Source organism: Rhea americana, unplaced genomic scaffold (assembly GCF_003343005.1).
Source record: "Rhea americana isolate MKP2758 unplaced genomic scaffold, rheAme1 scaffold_22, whole genome shotgun sequence".
Classification (NCBI taxonomy): domain Eukaryota; kingdom Metazoa; phylum Chordata; class Aves; order Rheiformes; family Rheidae; genus Rhea; species Rhea americana.
In genome coordinates, this window is record NW_028186329.1 from 6,385,038 (window position 1) to 6,402,386 (window position 17,349).

A 17,349-nucleotide genomic window follows, 5' to 3' on the forward strand; every position below is an offset into this window, starting at 1 on the left:
TTGCTTTATTTTGTTTCTTTTTTAGTGTTTGTTCTTGCTTTCTGATTTGCTGTCAAAATTAGTACTATTTACAAATATGACTATTGGATAAATACTCAAGCTTATCTGTATCATTTAAACAGTATAGCATATTTTTTGATTCTGTTGTAATTCTTAAGGTGATGTTTGGCTAACGTCTTTTTGTGGGTCTGTGTGGACATGAAAGTTTCAAAGTAATARTTTCTTAAGTTGAAAACTTCGTGCYAGGCTACTGGTACTGGAACTGCTTTACTTTAAAAAAGTTAACTCACCTGTACTCACTATGAGTGTTTGGAATTTCACAAATTTGAAAGAGGATTTTGTAAGGAAGAGACAAGAAATGGGATTAATTTCTAATAAATGCTGAAATACTAAGTCCAAGCCTTTGGACGTCATCCAGAAAAGGGGTGGAGGTAGTTGTGACACGAGTAAAGAAACAGGCCACAGTGTGACCAGAGCAGGGAATAAAAACTGCTTATATGCTGTTTGGAATATGCTAAAAWGGACTGTTTTAAAGAACTCTCTTGAATTCCTTCAAGTAGGAAACTCCACTGTGCTCCTTACAAAGAAGAWGCAAGGAACAACCTTGGATAAATAGGGTGACAGAGCCTTATGATGTGTAGCATATTGACAATGTCTTCTCTTACTACTTTGCATTCCTTTGTTCTCAATGATTTTCTCCTTAGTGCCTTTCTAGATTTAGATGCATCACATCAGGTGCAAGGAATTTTTTCTGAAAACAACAAAATAGTTTCAAAAACTGTGTTTGTGAGGAACAGCCTTGCTTGWTGTAGGATGTCACTCAACAAATTTAGATATAATTTGTGAAAAAGTTTTGATTGCTCATTTGAGAGTCTATAAATTAAATTCTTTTTGCCAGATAGAATGACATGACTTTGGGGTAGATGTTTCCATTTTCCATAATTATTATTTATTATTGTTTATTTTTGTAAATACACAAGAAAGTAAATACTACTTTAACAATATTTTCTTCTCTTAGGCTGGAAATTCTTGTTTTATAGTACACTTAGAAGTGAAATCCTAAAACACTTGTGGTCTTGTTTGTTTTTAAAGTTAGCTGACACTTCTTGTAGGATAAGTCCTATCAGGTTTTGTTAAGTCCTAGGTCAATATATTGAGCTATAAGACATATCTTAAGATATATCCAAATAATATTGGCTGGTCTGTTTTCCTTGTATGTTTATTTGCAGAAGATAACACTGTGTAAATGTATTTATAAATTGTCTATTTTTGAAACTATAACTATCAACAACTATAAATTCAACTGCAAAGTAAAAAGCAGAATTAAATATTGGCAGCAGTTTCTTTGACATGATTCTATTCTAAATTGGCAATGTTTCTTCTGTATCAAGTGGCTTACAAAGAACATTTGATTGTTTAGGTGTGCAGTGTTATGTTAAAACATTGAGGCTGTATATATAAAGGCAGTCAGGCAAATCTTGTCTTGATAAAGATTGTATTAGTATAACTGAGTTGAAAGTAATTTGTATGTCTATTAGATAACATCTAAAATATTAGACTCTTAAATTTATGGAAAATTTTATTCGGATATGCAGATAGAATGTTTTTGTAATAAAGAATCTAACCTTATTATAAGTTTCCATCTCTGGATGGAGTACTTAGTACTATTCACAAATTCTAAATGTACTGTGTGCTTATCTCAATGCTTAAGTGCAAATCTTACGGTAATGCATTTATAAATAGGACTCTTGAATAGAAAGTTAGCGTAGCATGCCATCTGAAGGCATTCTGGCTGGATGTAGAGTAGGGCATAGGGTGAAATCAACTTCAAAAGCTAGCAGACTTAATGCAGCATTTAAACAGGTTAGAAACTTCATAATATTTACAGTATAAATACAGGTATGTTGGAAGAAGCTCTAACTGAACCCGGAAATTTTTTTAATGTATTTTCAGAATAGSATATTTTGTTGCTATGAATTTTAGTGCTTCAGTTCTACAGATATACAGGTTACTCAATCTGTGTTGAGGCTGTTTTTACATTGCTGTGCTATGGGTTAAGTATGCATTAACAGAAATTGAGTTAGCTACTGTCACGTACTGTGAACAAACATTGRTGTTGAAAAGCAGGATTTTCTCTTGGTTTTGTTTTAGCTTTATGAATATGAATGAATACTTAAAAGGAGGAATCCTTATTTAGGTATTCATTTAATGCTCATTTATAAAGTTGTATACAAGATAGTTTAAAATAAAGTTGAGGTTGTATAACAAGGGATTAAAGAAAGGCAGAATAAAGAAGCCAGTAGCTTGCTATCTGTAGCAAAGATACTAGCATTTGGAGAAGTGTATACATAGCATAAGTGTGTTACTTTAATGGAGATAAATGATATGGTAAGACCCCCCCCCCCAGGCAGATGGTGCTTTAGGCTTACAAAGGTAGGTGGAGCCTACCTTGTATACTTCGTTATAGTAAACTTTACACAGAAGATTGAAAGGCTTTTAAACTAAAAGCCAGAAGAATGTTATTCAAATGAAAGCTAAACTTAAGCAGGGGACTTAAATCTAGGAAAAACAGAACAAAAATAAGGATGCTTGTGCATAGCAGCCCTTAACCCCTGTTTCTTGTTGTAGRTGAGCCTCTGCTTCTAGGCAACCTTGTGCCTGAGTGTCAACAAAAATCTTATCCTGTCTTTTCTGGTTCCTAGGAACTTTGTTACTGGATGTATAGTCTCTTATGCTGTGCATGAGTGGCAGGCCTTTCACAAAGGTCTCTGGAGCTTCTCTTTGGGTATGCTCAGTGATTCAGTTGCCTTACAGGAGCTCCACCTAACACAACTCTCTTAAAGGAGCACAATTATGCACAGAAAAATAAAGTAAATGGCATCTGTCACAGATGGCAGTAGCAGGTTACCCTGTTCTGTGCCAAGTACCTCATTCCCTTCTAAAATKTATCCAGGGCTGTTCATATATATTCCTAAACTGTAGAAGAAGAATGAAATTTGGGACACTGATTCTCTTTGCAGGCCATGATCTTTTATAGATGCAGAATCTTATGTTTGTCCTCCCACCACATTAGTCATCTTCAGTTTTGAGGTGGAGGGATTCAAATAGAGAGAAAACAGGAGTGGCAGTCTCTTTCCTCTGAATCCTGTTTTTTACACTTACCATTTTTATGTCCCTTTCTTCCTGGACTTTTTCCCTTTCTCCTTGTTCCATGGGTATTTTTCTGTTATCTTCAAGCTTTTGTCCTCGTCCTACGATTGAATTGAACTTCTCTAGCACAGGACTTGGGTTCAGCAGAGACCATTAAGAACAAGAATGTCAGATTCTTTGTCCTTTGAAGTTCAGCCTCTGACAACAGAAAGCTTCATTTGCAGGGAGGATATATATCTACAACAGCTGGAGTTTTTGGAGACTGTTAACATCAGATGTTAACATCTTTTTCTATATGTAGAATGCATTTTTTCCCTTTGGGACCTCTAACTTTTTGTGGTTCTGCATTGAAGGCACAAGGCAGTGCCTCCAGTTGCACTTTAGAGTTCACAGGTCCAGAGAAACATGTTAGTTTATTTCAAAGAAGAATTTTCTAGATCAACTTTTCAAACAAGGACAGACTTTTTTCCCATTTTCAAAACCAATTTTGATTGAAATACGCCATTGTTTTACTCCCTCCATCTTCTGAGCTTCAAAAAAAGTCTGAGATAGTCAGCAGGTATGGACAACAGCATCTTATGCAGATGACCATTTGTAAAACTATAGTCTTGCTAATGGTTTCCTGGAGGCCTGCAAGACTGAGATCTAGAAGCTAACACTAGTTCTTGGCATTGGTCTTAGTGTTTGGTTGTGTGGGGTAGGCTTAGTTGTGATTTGGACTTTATAAATTAAAGCTCTTCCTATGATTATAGATGGATTAAAGCTATTACTTGTGCAAATTAATTTCTTACTGGTAAAGCTTCAGCATCTTGGAAGCTACTTAATAGGCTTCATCTGAACAAGTAGGCACATAGAGCAGCTAGTGTGCTCTGTGTAAATACCTACTCATCTGTCTTTGAGCTCCCAGCTTGACTTCTTGGTGCTGTTTTAGTGTTACCTGAGTTGAAACAACATGAGATTGGGAGCTTTTCCGGTGATGATAGACCTTCTTTGACTCACAGCTGCTTTCTTAATCACCATTGTCTTAGTAATGCTGTTGAATCTCTGGTGCCCTTTGTCCTCATCTTGCTGCTTGTTATTCCATGCTTCTGACACATCATCACTTTTCATCACCCTGCTTGTGCCTGTGATAGCAAAGTTTTCTGCTCTATTAGCAAGGCTACATGCTGTGCCCAGGTGACACTTAAACAGGGGAAGGCAAAATGGGGAATCTGAAGTAGATAAACTTCAGAACTATTTTGGCTTTCTAAAGTGAAGTTGTGATGTGTTAGAGGAACTTGGTTTAAATAGTTTAACCTATAATTACATGCTGTATATGTTAACAGTTTTCTGTAGCTTACCAGTTAGTTAGGAGTCCTATTTACTGTGAAATCAAATTTAAATCTCTTCAGATTTGTCTGTATGTCCAGTCTCTTCTGGTGTTCTGTTGTGGAACCTGTTGATATGAACTGTTAGTGCCTCCTYGTCTTTTCACTGTTCCAAGGTTTGTCTCTCCTCTTTGCAATATGAACATTTTAGTATGTGTGACATAGTGCCAGTAATTCAGCCTTCCCCTTGCTACTGAGATTGCCATCAGCTACAGTAATCTCAGTGCTGACAGTACTATGCAAAGCTTTTATTTGCTAGGGAGGCTGTATATTGGCACTTTGAAGTCTAGAATTGCTTGATATTTCTCACTGGAGAAACTAGAGACTTGGAACATAAGTATTTTCTTTGTTACTTAATACATTTTTTATGCATGTCTGTTGCTTCAAATGTGCTGATCATCTTTAAGTASTAAATGGTGCCCTTGAAGTCCTACGTGACTGCATTCCATTTCTAGTTTTCTTATTTCTTCCCTAGCTTTTGTCGCACAGTGGATGAAGGAAATTACCTGTCACTTCCCATTGAGTCTATTTCTCTGAGATCCTTAATTTGAGAAGTGACTTTAGGATATCGTATGGTGCTCAAACTTGTAACTGTATGCTGATATTTTTCCCTCTTAAATGCTTCTGTCTGTACCATAGTGCTGTTCAATACTGTAAGCATTTATCCCTTTCCCTTGCATTAAACATTTCTACTTGGTCTTCAGCCTGCATTTGCTTTCTTTCATTGGTCTCAAAGCAAGTCTTTCACTTCCCTCTCCTTGACATTAAAGTGATTGTGTTTCTTTACAGAATAAACTTCTATGTGCTTTGTAATTGAGCTGATAGGTTAGTCAGCTGTTGATTATTGTTTTTCAAATATGGTCTGCTTAAGACAATGCCATGAATAATCCAAGATTCAGCAGATACAACTAGTAGGGTGGTGGTTCATATTTTCTTGYTATCTTTTCTCTACTGGCTCTTTGACTTTTTAAAATGCTGTAATAAGCTTTGATGCATATAGTTTATATTTTTGAGAATTAGGTTTAAAAAAAAGCTCCTGATGACTGACTTTTGGCTATATAAATAACACTTTGAAGCTTTTTTCTAGAGAATGTTTTCTTTGACTATCTTGTATCCCCATCACTTAAAGTAGGCTAGACTAAAGTGAATATAGCAAAATAGTTTTGAACAAATATCTAACTCTCCTTAAAAATTGTTGCTATGCAGTAGGCAAATAGCTGAATTTGGATTTTTTTTTTTTTTTTGCATCACTGTTGTCAAACAGAAAACAAGAACTACTATTATTACGGCCTAGATAAAATTAAAAGCTTTCCTATGGTTCTTATTTCAATAGTAAGCTAACATTATGTTCTTGCTGAAATATCTGTTGGAATGAGTGTCAGAGCAGTGAAATTAAGGAGGGGAAACAAATGTATGATCTAATTAAATGGGAGTGGGAGTAGAATTGCTATAGTAAATATATCTTATTTTCAAACTCAGGAGTTACTGAAAAGTGCATTGTCCTTGTCATTGAATTAATAAATCATGCATCTCAAATTGTAATTAAGAAAAAGGTTATGCAAACATTTTAAGTTTGAATATAATTTAGTGTTTAAGTATTTCCTTTAGTAGCTAAACAGATACTACTTTGAAAAAAAATAGACATTAAATGTTTTCTCTTCCAATGCTAGCATAAGCTGCAATGACTGTTTAAATAGCAATGTGAAGTGTGTTCACTGATCAGGAAGATTTTTTTTCCACAGAAGAGCTCCTATATTCAGTCTTTTTTTTTTTTTTTTTTTTTTTTTAGCTCACTTCAAAGGTATGTGAGTGTCTGTTGCAGTTATGTGCTGTAATCAGAGGATTTAACCTTACAGCAGTACTATTCATGGAGGACTTATAAAGCAAATATTATTAGTTTATATTTTAATTGTATAACTTTCATTGAAGAGAGGTAATTCTCTACAAGAATCTTACTGCATTGAGTAACTTTTGTTTTTCATTTACAGAGTTCCTSTAAACACTGGTAAATCCTGTTGGTAGGATACATTCTGAAGATTTACTACAGAAACTATCAAGGAAAAATACTTTGCGAATGGGATGAATATGCTATTTCTGACTACTAACTGACAGAAACCAGCTGGGGACTTCACAAGTGATGTTTTCATTTTCACATTGCTGAATTTCAGTTTGCTTGTACTGATTTAAAAAGAAGAAATCAAAGTGGAGTACCGAAAACTTGATATGGATAGTAAAAAAAAAGACAAGGACAAACCAGATGAAAGAATGGCACGGCCTAGTGGCAGGTCAGGCCACAATCCACGGGGATCTGGTTCTTCAAGTTCTGGAGTGTTAATGGTTGGACCTAACTTTAGAGTTGGCAAAAAAATTGGATGCGGTAATTTTGGAGAACTACGATTAGGTAAGATCTCTTTATTGGTTTATTGAAAGCATGCATGCAGACCAGGAATGAAAATGTCTGTGAATAGACTGTTACAGCTCTTTAAATGACTTTCAGATATGTTAAATTTAGCTTACAGCTCTGTGTATATATAGGAAACCTTTTAGGACTAATAATACTTCATACTTAATTGCTATCCTGAATTTAGTCAGTTGTCTCTAAGATGCTGGAAATGCCTTCATGGTTACTGTGTTTTGCTCCATCTTCTGACCTCTTAAAGTAGTTCTGATCTTTTGGGGCTAAATTTGTAAAACATCCTCCTTCCATGCTTCTAGCATAAATACTCTATTCTTGGAGATCTCTGGGAGACAGCAGAGAGCAGTGTCTGCGGTGAGCATGCCAGAACTGAAGCAAGCTCTTGGTGATCAAGCATGGTTTCCTTGGTCATCAGCCAAAGCTGTTATGGCAAGGCTAAACAGGGAACTGCTTGCTGTTGGTTAGGTGGTAAGGCAGTAAGGATTCATGTGTTGAAAACTTTGGAGGTGGGAGTAATGCTGTAAGTTAGCTCTCTCCTCACCAAGTCTTAGATGAATGAAGATGAAATGGTGGAGAGGGTCAAGGACTGGAAAGGGCCTGTGGTTTTGAAGAATTTCTAAGCCAAAGTCATGTTTTTACTGTTTCTTAAGAAAGACACAGTGTATAAAATAGGTGTGCGCTTTTTGAGGAGTTCGTATTAGTTTAGTTTGGGGGCTTAGTTTTCATGATGGCAGAATGATTAGCCAAAGCTTTTAAGATCTGGAGATTCTGCATGTGTTAGGCAAGCATAGCTCAACATTCAATGCCAAGAACTTATTCYGGTATTCCTAGAAGGCTTGAGTTAATACTGTGCTTCAAGGTTTAAAGAGGTGTGTTTAAAGCAGGGTATTTGAACAGGGTGGGCTGTGCAGGTGTTGCTATTGTGTTTCTGTTCGTGTTTCATTTTTCTGGTAGAACAACTTCTCACTGTCTTGCAGAAAGATAATATAACGTGGTTTTAGTTTCTGGAGCTGTTTATATCTGGTATGAGTCAGAAGTGTGAACAAGCTCAACATATTACTACTGTGAGAGAAGAAAGATTGTTTTTGGACTCTTTACTGAAGAGACTAGTTAAAACATTCYCAATAAGAGGTGTTCTAACTATTTGTAACAATGGAAAAAGATTGATACATTTTGATACCTTTCCAGGGAATTTAGGAAGAAACTTCTTGCCTTGTCTCTGTTATCTTGGATTGCTCACAGCATATGGAGCTGTTTACCTATTTTAGATTAATATCAGATTAGCTCCTTTACTGGCAGCAGTTGAATCCTCGAGTGAAATTGTGCATTTCATTGAAAGACACTAATATTAAAGTGGCAAAACTTTATATTTGATAATGCTGAAAAAAATTTGGCAGATAAATTTAAAGAAATAAAACCAACATACTGCCCTTCGAACAGCCAAGGACAGACTTTTTTCTTTCAATGTCTACTAATTTTTTGTGTGTATGTAATAGATATTTTAAGTCCTAATTTACTGTCCTATATAGAATAGGAATGTTTTAAGTGTATAAATTACTGAAAGTGAAAGTTAKGCTTGGTATTGCAGACTCTGATTTAAATATTTGTGGGTTTTTTTGCAGTTGTTATTACATAAGCAAGTGAATTAAAACAGACAAAGATGTAYGCAAGTACTTGTTTATGTGCTATAGCAGAACTAGGATATATTTTGAGCATATATGTAAGAGTCCAGTCTTAAGGCCTTAATGAAGAGTGAAGTTATGCTTCAGAAAATATAATAACAATCCAGTAACCACTGTAGTTCTTCCATCTGAGAAGAAAAGAATTGCTGGACTTCTATGTTGGCATACCTTAGTGGATCAAATATTGATTTGCTACCTACAGTGAATTTACTATCTGTAGTGTGCAACTAGCACATTTGCTTACAAAGGGACTGTGTGCTAAGTTGTTTTGAAGATTGAGCTGTTAAGATTAAGACTGTCCTGGGTTAAAAGGTAAACTGACAGGGGTAATAAAAGAAAGCTTATGCTACTGCTGTGTGTGCTGTATTACCTGTCTGTGGTTRGAGATCTCAACAGAGTCAAATCTGTTATTTTCTGTATTTTAGAGACAGTTGTCTAGAACCGAGTTACAATACCCCTTTTGATGTGTTTTCAGAATGATAGGCCTGCTATTACACCACTTTAAAACTCAATATCCAGTTATAGTAACTGGATTTATTAGCTACTRTAGTACCTGCCTGTGATACCTAACAGATTCAATGAGCAGGGCCCATGCAAAAATTTGCTTTTAAAGTTTGCAGATCCAAAAGATGTGTAAAGACACAGAAGCAGCTTCAAAGTATGCTTTAGGTCAAAAAATGTAACTTAGCTGGTTGCTAAGTGAGAATTAATACTAAAGGTGCCTGGAAACTGCTCGTGTCTCTGGATAAATCTTGAAATTCTGTTGGTCCAACTAGAGCACACTACTGGTACCAACTTTCAGTCTATAGCCTTTAGATAACTCCTTTTCCTTTTTGTAAAGCTGATCTTTTAACAAACAAATGATTTTGATATTCTATTCTTCAGCTTTGCAAGGATAGCCTTTTCTTAATAGGGATTGGAGCTGAGATCAGTCTTTGACTATAAATATAACATTTTGCTGGGAAGCTTTTTATCTTTTGGCTGCATATCTTACCTATCTGATTTCATTAAGAAAACTTTTGAACTAATCTGAATTTGGACCAGGGTAATATTAGAAATACATATRTTTGCCGTTAAAAGTAGTGCATGTTTTTAATTTCTTTGTAGCCTTCAGCAAAGGGTTTGAACATGTCAAGTGACTACCTATTTTTATCTGGTATTTTTCAATTTTATACCTCTAAAGCTTGTTCAACATCTTAGTTATCGTATAAGGGTTTGATGTAATGCTGGGTAAAGTACTSTTTAAGCTGTGTAACAGCATTAAAATAGCAGATACAACTTCCAGAGGTGTAAACATTTAATTCGGTGATATTCTTACTCTCTGTCCTAACACTTGGTTTAGTGAATTACAAAACTGTGTGTGTGTGTGTGGGGGGGAGAGCGCCTTCACTAGTTCTAAGTTGTGGTCTGATATTCCAATACTCTATTTTAAATGGTTTGCAGTAATAAATCTGAATATAGCAAGTCAATACACATTACGCTTGAAGTAAATTAGCAATTTTCCAAGTGTTTTTAGGTTATCAAAATTTCTGTAAAATTAGTGAAATAGCCCAAACAGTATCTCAGTGAAGAAATAAACCAGTTCTAACACTATTCAAGAATTTTTAGACAAGTTTTTTGTAAAGTGTGGTTTTGTACTACTAAATGTTTTAAATCAATATCAAAACAGGGTATTAGATCAAAAGTATTAACAAGAATTTCTTGATTTAAATGATACTTTACTTGAACATTATCAGAATCTGTTATTTTTTTTGTTACAATAGAGCATGGATGTTTAATTGACTTTTTTTCTTTTCTTTTTTAAACCTCCAGTCTTACATTAAAAAGAGGCTTAAAGTATATAGAAAATTAATGTCTAACCAGAAACTTCAAATCTAGTTTGAAATAAGAGGATTTGTTTTACTCAAATATGCATAGTAATTTTGTTTCTGATGTAGATTTGTTTTATTTCTTCTGCATTCTAGTGGTGTCGTTCTGTTCTAGTTAAAGCATTTTCAGGATATGTTGATATTAATTTAAGTGGGTTTTTTTTTGTATGCCTCTTGTCATATAGCTAATATTAAAGCTCTGAAGGCTTACTGAATTATTACTACATCTTGAATTTTACTCACAAATTTACAGTAGAATATTCCTGTGTTTGACTGAACTGTGTTAAAATAATGAACTGTACGAAAAGTAGACTTAAATTCAGCGTGTTTTAGATTTTTGGTCTGAATTACTGAAACAATGTTAAACTCTAAACCACAAACCAAGTCCTTACGCATTCTGKTAGTCTACTAACCTACTATTCATGCTTTACTTGCAAGGTCATATGTTACYTTAGTGCAATTGAAGCACAGCATAAATTAACACTGAACTAGTCACAAGCCTAACTATTACTTTCCAATAAGCTCTTTGGCAAGTAGTGGCTGAGGAARGCGGTCATAAGTTTGTTTTATATGGATGGAGTTTTTGGCAGAATAGATCTTCCACAGAAGATGATGTTTCTGTGCTTTTATAAACTGTCACTGCCAAAGTCTCACATTCTTTTTTTTTTTCTTTTTTTAAGGAAAAAATTTATACACAAATGAGTATGTGGCAATTAAGCTGGTAAGTTATTTTTTTGTTAAGATTTGGGATGAAAAAATCAGACTTCCTTTTGTATATAACAGTTTGATTTTTTTTTTAATTGATATCTTTAGTGTTGTGTATTTTCAACTGATAGTGAAAGTAGTTAGTGGTAAGTATAATTATGTGTTTTGGCTGTATTGAATAAAACCAGTGTTAAATGTCACTGTGCTCAGAAATTTACATTTGTAAAGTCGATAATGGTTGGCGGCTGCTTCAAGGACTGGTTGACTGCTTCCAGGACATGCTCAGTAGTCTTACCTCATAGATTCCTGTCTTTCAGCAAGTGGAAGAGAGCAAAATTTAGCATCAGACATCGGATGACTACAAAAAAGCTCCAGAAATCTTGCAGAATGCCTGCTTTCCAACACCCTTACTCCCATCCCAAATTCAGTTTTTCATCAGTCGTCATTGCTGCTCACACTTCTGATTGTTTAAGTGTGTTTTTAGTTGCTAAGTGTGGGGAAATGTTTCCTTACAAGTGTGCATAACTCACATGACTGTTAATGTAATATTGTTCTGCTCTTTCCAAATCTTTCTTTAGAACCGTTTAGTTTACTTTAATGTTGCACTTCTGGTCATGAAAACAGTCGTTTACTTAGAACTTAGCTAAGGTATACCAAGATGAAATTCAATTCTGTAGGTTTTGGATTTTTTTGAAGTCTTTTCAAGASTTGCATAATTCTCTTGTTGCTGCAGTCAAATTTTTATAGCATGCTATGGTAAATGGTGCCATAAAGTAAAAGTTAAAAASTAAAAGTTAACCTCAGAAAACAGAAAAAATATAGTGCAAGTCTAAAGAGCAGTTCATATTTACATAATAAATGTCTCGAATATCTGTGTAGTTATCCAGTTAAAAAATAATTATTTCAAGAGTAGTTACAGATCTAAAAAACACCCTAGTTACTTTTTGAAAGAGCAACAGTGGATGTGCTTCTGAGATTGTGTATGCTATGTGATTTATATTGACTTTGTTTTAATGTCTTGAAGTTATTTTATAAGTCTATTAAAACGAGTRTTCTGAAAACTCCTATAGTTAGATATTGTTTGGTGAAAAGCACATACAGTAATATTTTTTTCACACACTAGTTGATGATGTAGAGCAAGAGAACTTTAAATTTYATTACTGGGTTTTGGTAAACCACTTTTCTTTTTTGGTATTAAACTCACTTTTAAAATTATAGTACATAAATTTAAATTACTAAGTTACTTCTATATCAACCCATTTCACTTTTCAAAGATTGTTCAGTGGCARGCTTTACGGTATTGGTTTCTAAATGACTCAGTCTCAAGTTCATTTAAAGCTGTGCAAAAGGCTTTATAACCGTTATTGAATAACTTCTTCAGAAGTCACTAAAGATCTAGTGTAGCAGAGTATCTGATTTCCTACTGCTGCCTAAAGGAATCTGAATATMTAGTTTCTTTTAAAGTTGTCCTCTTACATTATTGATACGAAAAAGTATGTCTTCACAATAAACAGCTAGAAGAATCAGTAAAAATATTTTTAGTTAGTGGCTACTTTCAACATAATTCTCAATTATTTTTCTTTCAGCTTTTTCGATTTTTTTTTCCTTCACCATTGGAAAGGATTTGGTTTAGTCTTTCTGCTACAGGCAGCTGCATCAAATTGTGGGATTTAGTTTAATTTTACTGTGTGAGTATCTTATTCTACTCCTATCACACACTGTTCCAGGACTTTTTGTACTGGATGGTTAGATGATTAAAAAGGTAGTGCTTATTTGTGACTGGTGTACCTTCCTTACTCCTATTTTAAGGTTAATCTGACATTAAATGTTTTCCCTTACACCTGGGACTTACTCCAATAGTGTTTTGAAAGCAGTCGTCATTACCTATGCTCAGCCTTTTGTTTTGTTAGCCTAAATAAGGCAAACTCTTAATTTCTTTTTTTATCCTAGTATTTCTGTGCCCCAGTTCTAATTTGAGATTTTTTTCTTGAATGAGGTGACTAGAATTACATATGTATTGTGTTTTGATGAGCAGTAACCCTTGCCAGGTACATTTACAATAATACCTCTCCTAATTTATGCTTAAATTGCACTTACCCTCCTCAGGGCAGCATTGCGCTGTTAACTTACTAGTTTCTTGTAATCTGCTTGTAGGAGATTTTTTTTTCCTATAATGCAAGGTATTTTGTAGATAGTAACCATTTACCCTGGCACAGAAGGATTGTGCGAGTTACTCCTGAAATGATGAGTTTTAATTTCTGCATTTGGAAGACAACTTACAGGCATGTCTGTCACTACTGCTAACAGTAAATGGATTTTTTAACTACTATGTTGACTTCATCTTTCCATTATGTGGATCACGTCTTAATATTTTCCCTCCTGGATAAAAGTGTATGAAATACTTTAACTATTTATGGTGCTTGGTATTTTAACTTTAGGAAGATAATTTTAGGAATTACTTCTGTAAGGAAAAATAGRTTAGACTTTTGATTTTATGGCAGGCTTTGCACAGGTACACATTTACATACAAAGCATAAGCATAAAGTTAGAGTGAGAATGTTTACAGCAGAGTTTTATCAGTTGTATGCTATCTGTGTGTGTGTGTSTACCAATTTGAGAGCAAGTAGACAGACTGGTATCTTGTCACTAGGTAGTTCTTCGGTAACTACTACTGATAGTTCTTCAGTAACTATCATTTGCTTTATCTGAACTATACCTTTCCTGTTAAATCTGACAAATTAAAAAGTTAAGTTTCTTACTACATGTCCCTCTACTTTGTTTTTATCTCATGTTTCCTACTCTGCTCTTCTCTCTCCGTCATGCTTCTTCCATTTCCCTTTGCCAAATTTCTCAGTTGCAGAAACTTGTCATTACAGAATGTTTAACCACTAACCAAGTAACTAAAATTTACTACTTGAGCTGCATCTGGGAATAACTAATTTTTTTTCTTTCTATCCTTGTGTAAAAGAGCAAATTGAGGTAGTCAGTGCTGTTTTTAATCTGTAATCTTGAATTCATTGACTATTTAGCTTTTAGATATTAAATCATAGAATTTTGGGAGTGGACGAAGGAAAACTGCAGTTGGTTGCAAGGCTAGAATTTTTCTTCCTTTTATATTTTGAATTATTGCTGTTCAGAATGACACCATTTCAGAACCTCTGTGGAGATGCAGAGACCACACGAACAGTAAATCCAGATCAAGTGCAACTCTTTCATAGACTAATCTTTTCTTTTTTATAAAATCTCTGTATTTTACAGAAATTTTTCTTGGAAATTTGTTTGCTGGTTCTTGTGAACCATGCTGACCATGACTTCAAAAAAATGCTTTAGGAAGGTACTTAATTGTCTTATGATAAAGCATTGTTTACTCTACAAAGTGAAATACTTGGAATGTAGGTTTATGTTACCTTTTTCTTGTGTGTGACTGAAGTCTTCGGTGATGATATGGCCTTTTTTTGAGACCCAACCACATTTGTATGCAAGACGTGGAACTAAGATTTCATTAACTTATACAATTTATATCAGAAATGGAAAGATGTAAGTTGCAAAATTATTTTGGTGGTTTAAGTGTCATAGTTTGGAATTGTGCTACTTAATCTCTACAGGCTGTTACTGTTTGGAAGGATTTCATATTTTTTGTCACAATCCTGGTGTAAAACTTGTTGTTAAAGATGCATTTAGCACGTATACCAGAGGTGTGGACAGCATATGATTTGTTGAGCTGTGTACCAACACTTTCTTTTGAAGGCTGCAATGTATATCAACTGTAGGCTTTGGAGAGCAAAGAGAAGGGGCAGCTTAGCTCACAGGTGGTAAATTTGTTGTGGGATCTGGAGTTAGGTTTGCAAATTGGGCCCTGAGATTATGGAGCAAAACAGGGTGTAAAAGCCCAGGTACACTCAGCCTTACCTGACTGAGGTTTAGGTTTCCCAATACTCTTAATTACCACTCACTGTAGAAGGAATCCTCATTTCTTTTTTCTTTTTAACGTGGCTCAGAAAGCACAGGGTTAGCATGGTTGGTACATAGATTAGGGTATTGATTTTTAGGGTTCAGAACAACAGCTGAGATGCTTAGTTTTAAATGCTGTTTTTGTTTTTAAATCAGGAGCCAATGAAGTCAAGAGCACCACAGCTACATTTGGAGTACAGATTCTACAAGCAGCTAGGATCTGGAGGTAAACTGTCATGCATAATACCATAATGTAACCCAGTGTCAATTTCACATTACTTTTCTATCTAGAGTATAAATCTTTTTTATTTAAATGTCCTGTGGCATTTAAAGCATCATAAAAAAAAGACCTTGAGTGAGTGGATTAATCTAAATTTTTCTACTGGTGAAATATTTTTATGTTTTAAGGTCTGTCTGTTAAATCCTCAGATACTTCAACAGACGTTAAATATTAGTTGGTGCCATATGGGTATACCTTATACTAAGTAGTCTTACAATAGTCTCTGTTTTTCTTTTGAATAAATGTCATAAATTACCAAAAAGCTAATATACTAATCAGGTATTTTATTTACCTTAAGTTACTAAGATACTGAAGTAGCTGCTTTACTGTCAGTTTTACTTCACTTAATTCTGTTGATACTCTTGCTTCATGTAATGTTTAATCATCTTAAACACATTACATGTGTTTAAAATTTGAATTTCTCATTTTGTTATCCTTTGTGCTTTCATACCAGAAATGCTTTTGTGATTGTTCTCTCAGTGACCCAATCAGCACCTTTTGCTGTTATAAGTGAGCGATAACTGAAACTCTCATTTGCCTATTTTTGCACCTTTCACAGAACTATGTGTAGTCAGTTAGCAAGAGGTGAAGCTACTTAATCTAAGAAAGTGAGTACAAAGCTTCCCAAAATTAGTTAAATCGTTAGAAAAAAAAAAAATGTTATTGTATCTATTCCTTGAAAGTGTTCAAAAAAAAAAATCTGGATTATCTTTTAATAGGTCATTTATAGTTATTGCTTCCGCTTTCTTACTAATGTAAAAAGTTATTCTATAGATTGGACTAATAAATTGTTTTATTTATGCATGTTRTTTTTTCTGTCAAAAGAGACTTGATTTCTGTAACAGTGATTTTAGGAAAGTTATTGCTTAAACTGCATAGAATATTTAAGCAGAAAAGCTGTATCTCCAAAAGTCAGGGAATGCAAACTAAGCGCTGCCCATGCCACTAGTTCTGTCCATACATGTATGTTATGAATTTTAAAACTGTTTTTAATACTGTTTTTAAAATACTGCTTTTGCCTTTTAAGATTTGGGCCTGTATGTTCACTGTACAGACTAGATAGTATTTTTTTGATTTAGCTTTCAAAATTTTGTCCCCTTTAAAGAGCCTTTATTTTGAAAGATATTATCTAATCCTTTCTCTTCATATAGACTTTATCATTTGATACTGTAGCATGAATGCTCTACAAATAGGAACTCTYTTAGAGAACCCCTTCCAAGATGGGATAGTGTCTGTTCTAGCTAATAGATGGAAAGATAAGTTGCAGATTGTAGTCAAAATTGGCTGCCTTAGATGTTTGCTAATTTGAGAAAGTCATCAGGGGATGTCTTCTTTTTTTTTTAAGTAGTTATAAACTGTCAGAATACACTAGGTTAGCATTCTGAAATAGCGGATGCATTCAGAAATTTTTGTCACTTGACTAATGAGATAGGGCAACCAAGAAATTAGGACCAATAACCAGTTGCAGAAGCCAAGGTGAAGTCCTCTAACATCACAAAGAAACTTTGTAGCAGAGGTAAGAATAAAAACTGTTTAGATTAGATTGCAGAATCTATGCAATGCTTCCTAGAGACCTTCTGGGAGGAAATCACGATGCACAAGTGAATATTCCCAGAAGAAACGAGGTGATTTTTCTGGAAAGCTGTACTGAAAGCCTGTAAAGAGTGTCATTAGGCAACATTATCCTAACTTTTAATGCTTTATAATAGAGTGGCTGAGTGCTTTCTCTGATCTTGCATTATTCTTGGAAGTATTGTGAGCCCCCTTGATGGCAGGAGTAGCATTTTGAAATGGCATATTTTCTTGGTATTTTTACCTCTAATCAGTATTTGCCTGCTATGTCTGGTTCTTTGATAACCTTTTATTTCATTTCTAATGTGACTTAAGACTAAGACTTGTGACTTAAAGTTTTTTTTTTTTTTTTTTTTTT

General features: G+C 34.4%; 1 protein-coding gene across 4 annotated transcripts in view; it reads left to right on the plus strand.

The window, feature by feature from the left end:
• Nucleotides 1–17,349, plus strand: part of CSNK1G3 (casein kinase 1 gamma 3) — a 72,474-nt gene that overhangs the window by 17,954 nt on the left and 37,171 nt on the right. For 3 of the 4 annotated variants that reach the window (XM_085305425.1, XM_085305426.1, XM_085305427.1), the window contains exons 3-5: nucleotides 6,506–6,918; nucleotides 11,164–11,204; nucleotides 15,296–15,365. In XM_085305425.1, the coding sequence (XP_085161551.1) occupies nucleotides 6,741–6,918; nucleotides 11,164–11,204; nucleotides 15,296–15,365 (289 nt within the window). In that variant the 5' untranslated portion in view covers nucleotides 6,506–6,740. Of the gene's footprint in view, nucleotides 1–6,505; nucleotides 6,919–11,163; nucleotides 11,205–12,852; nucleotides 12,877–15,295; nucleotides 15,366–17,349 lie in introns of those variants that run through there. The other variant, XM_085305429.1, reaches the window with a different exon arrangement.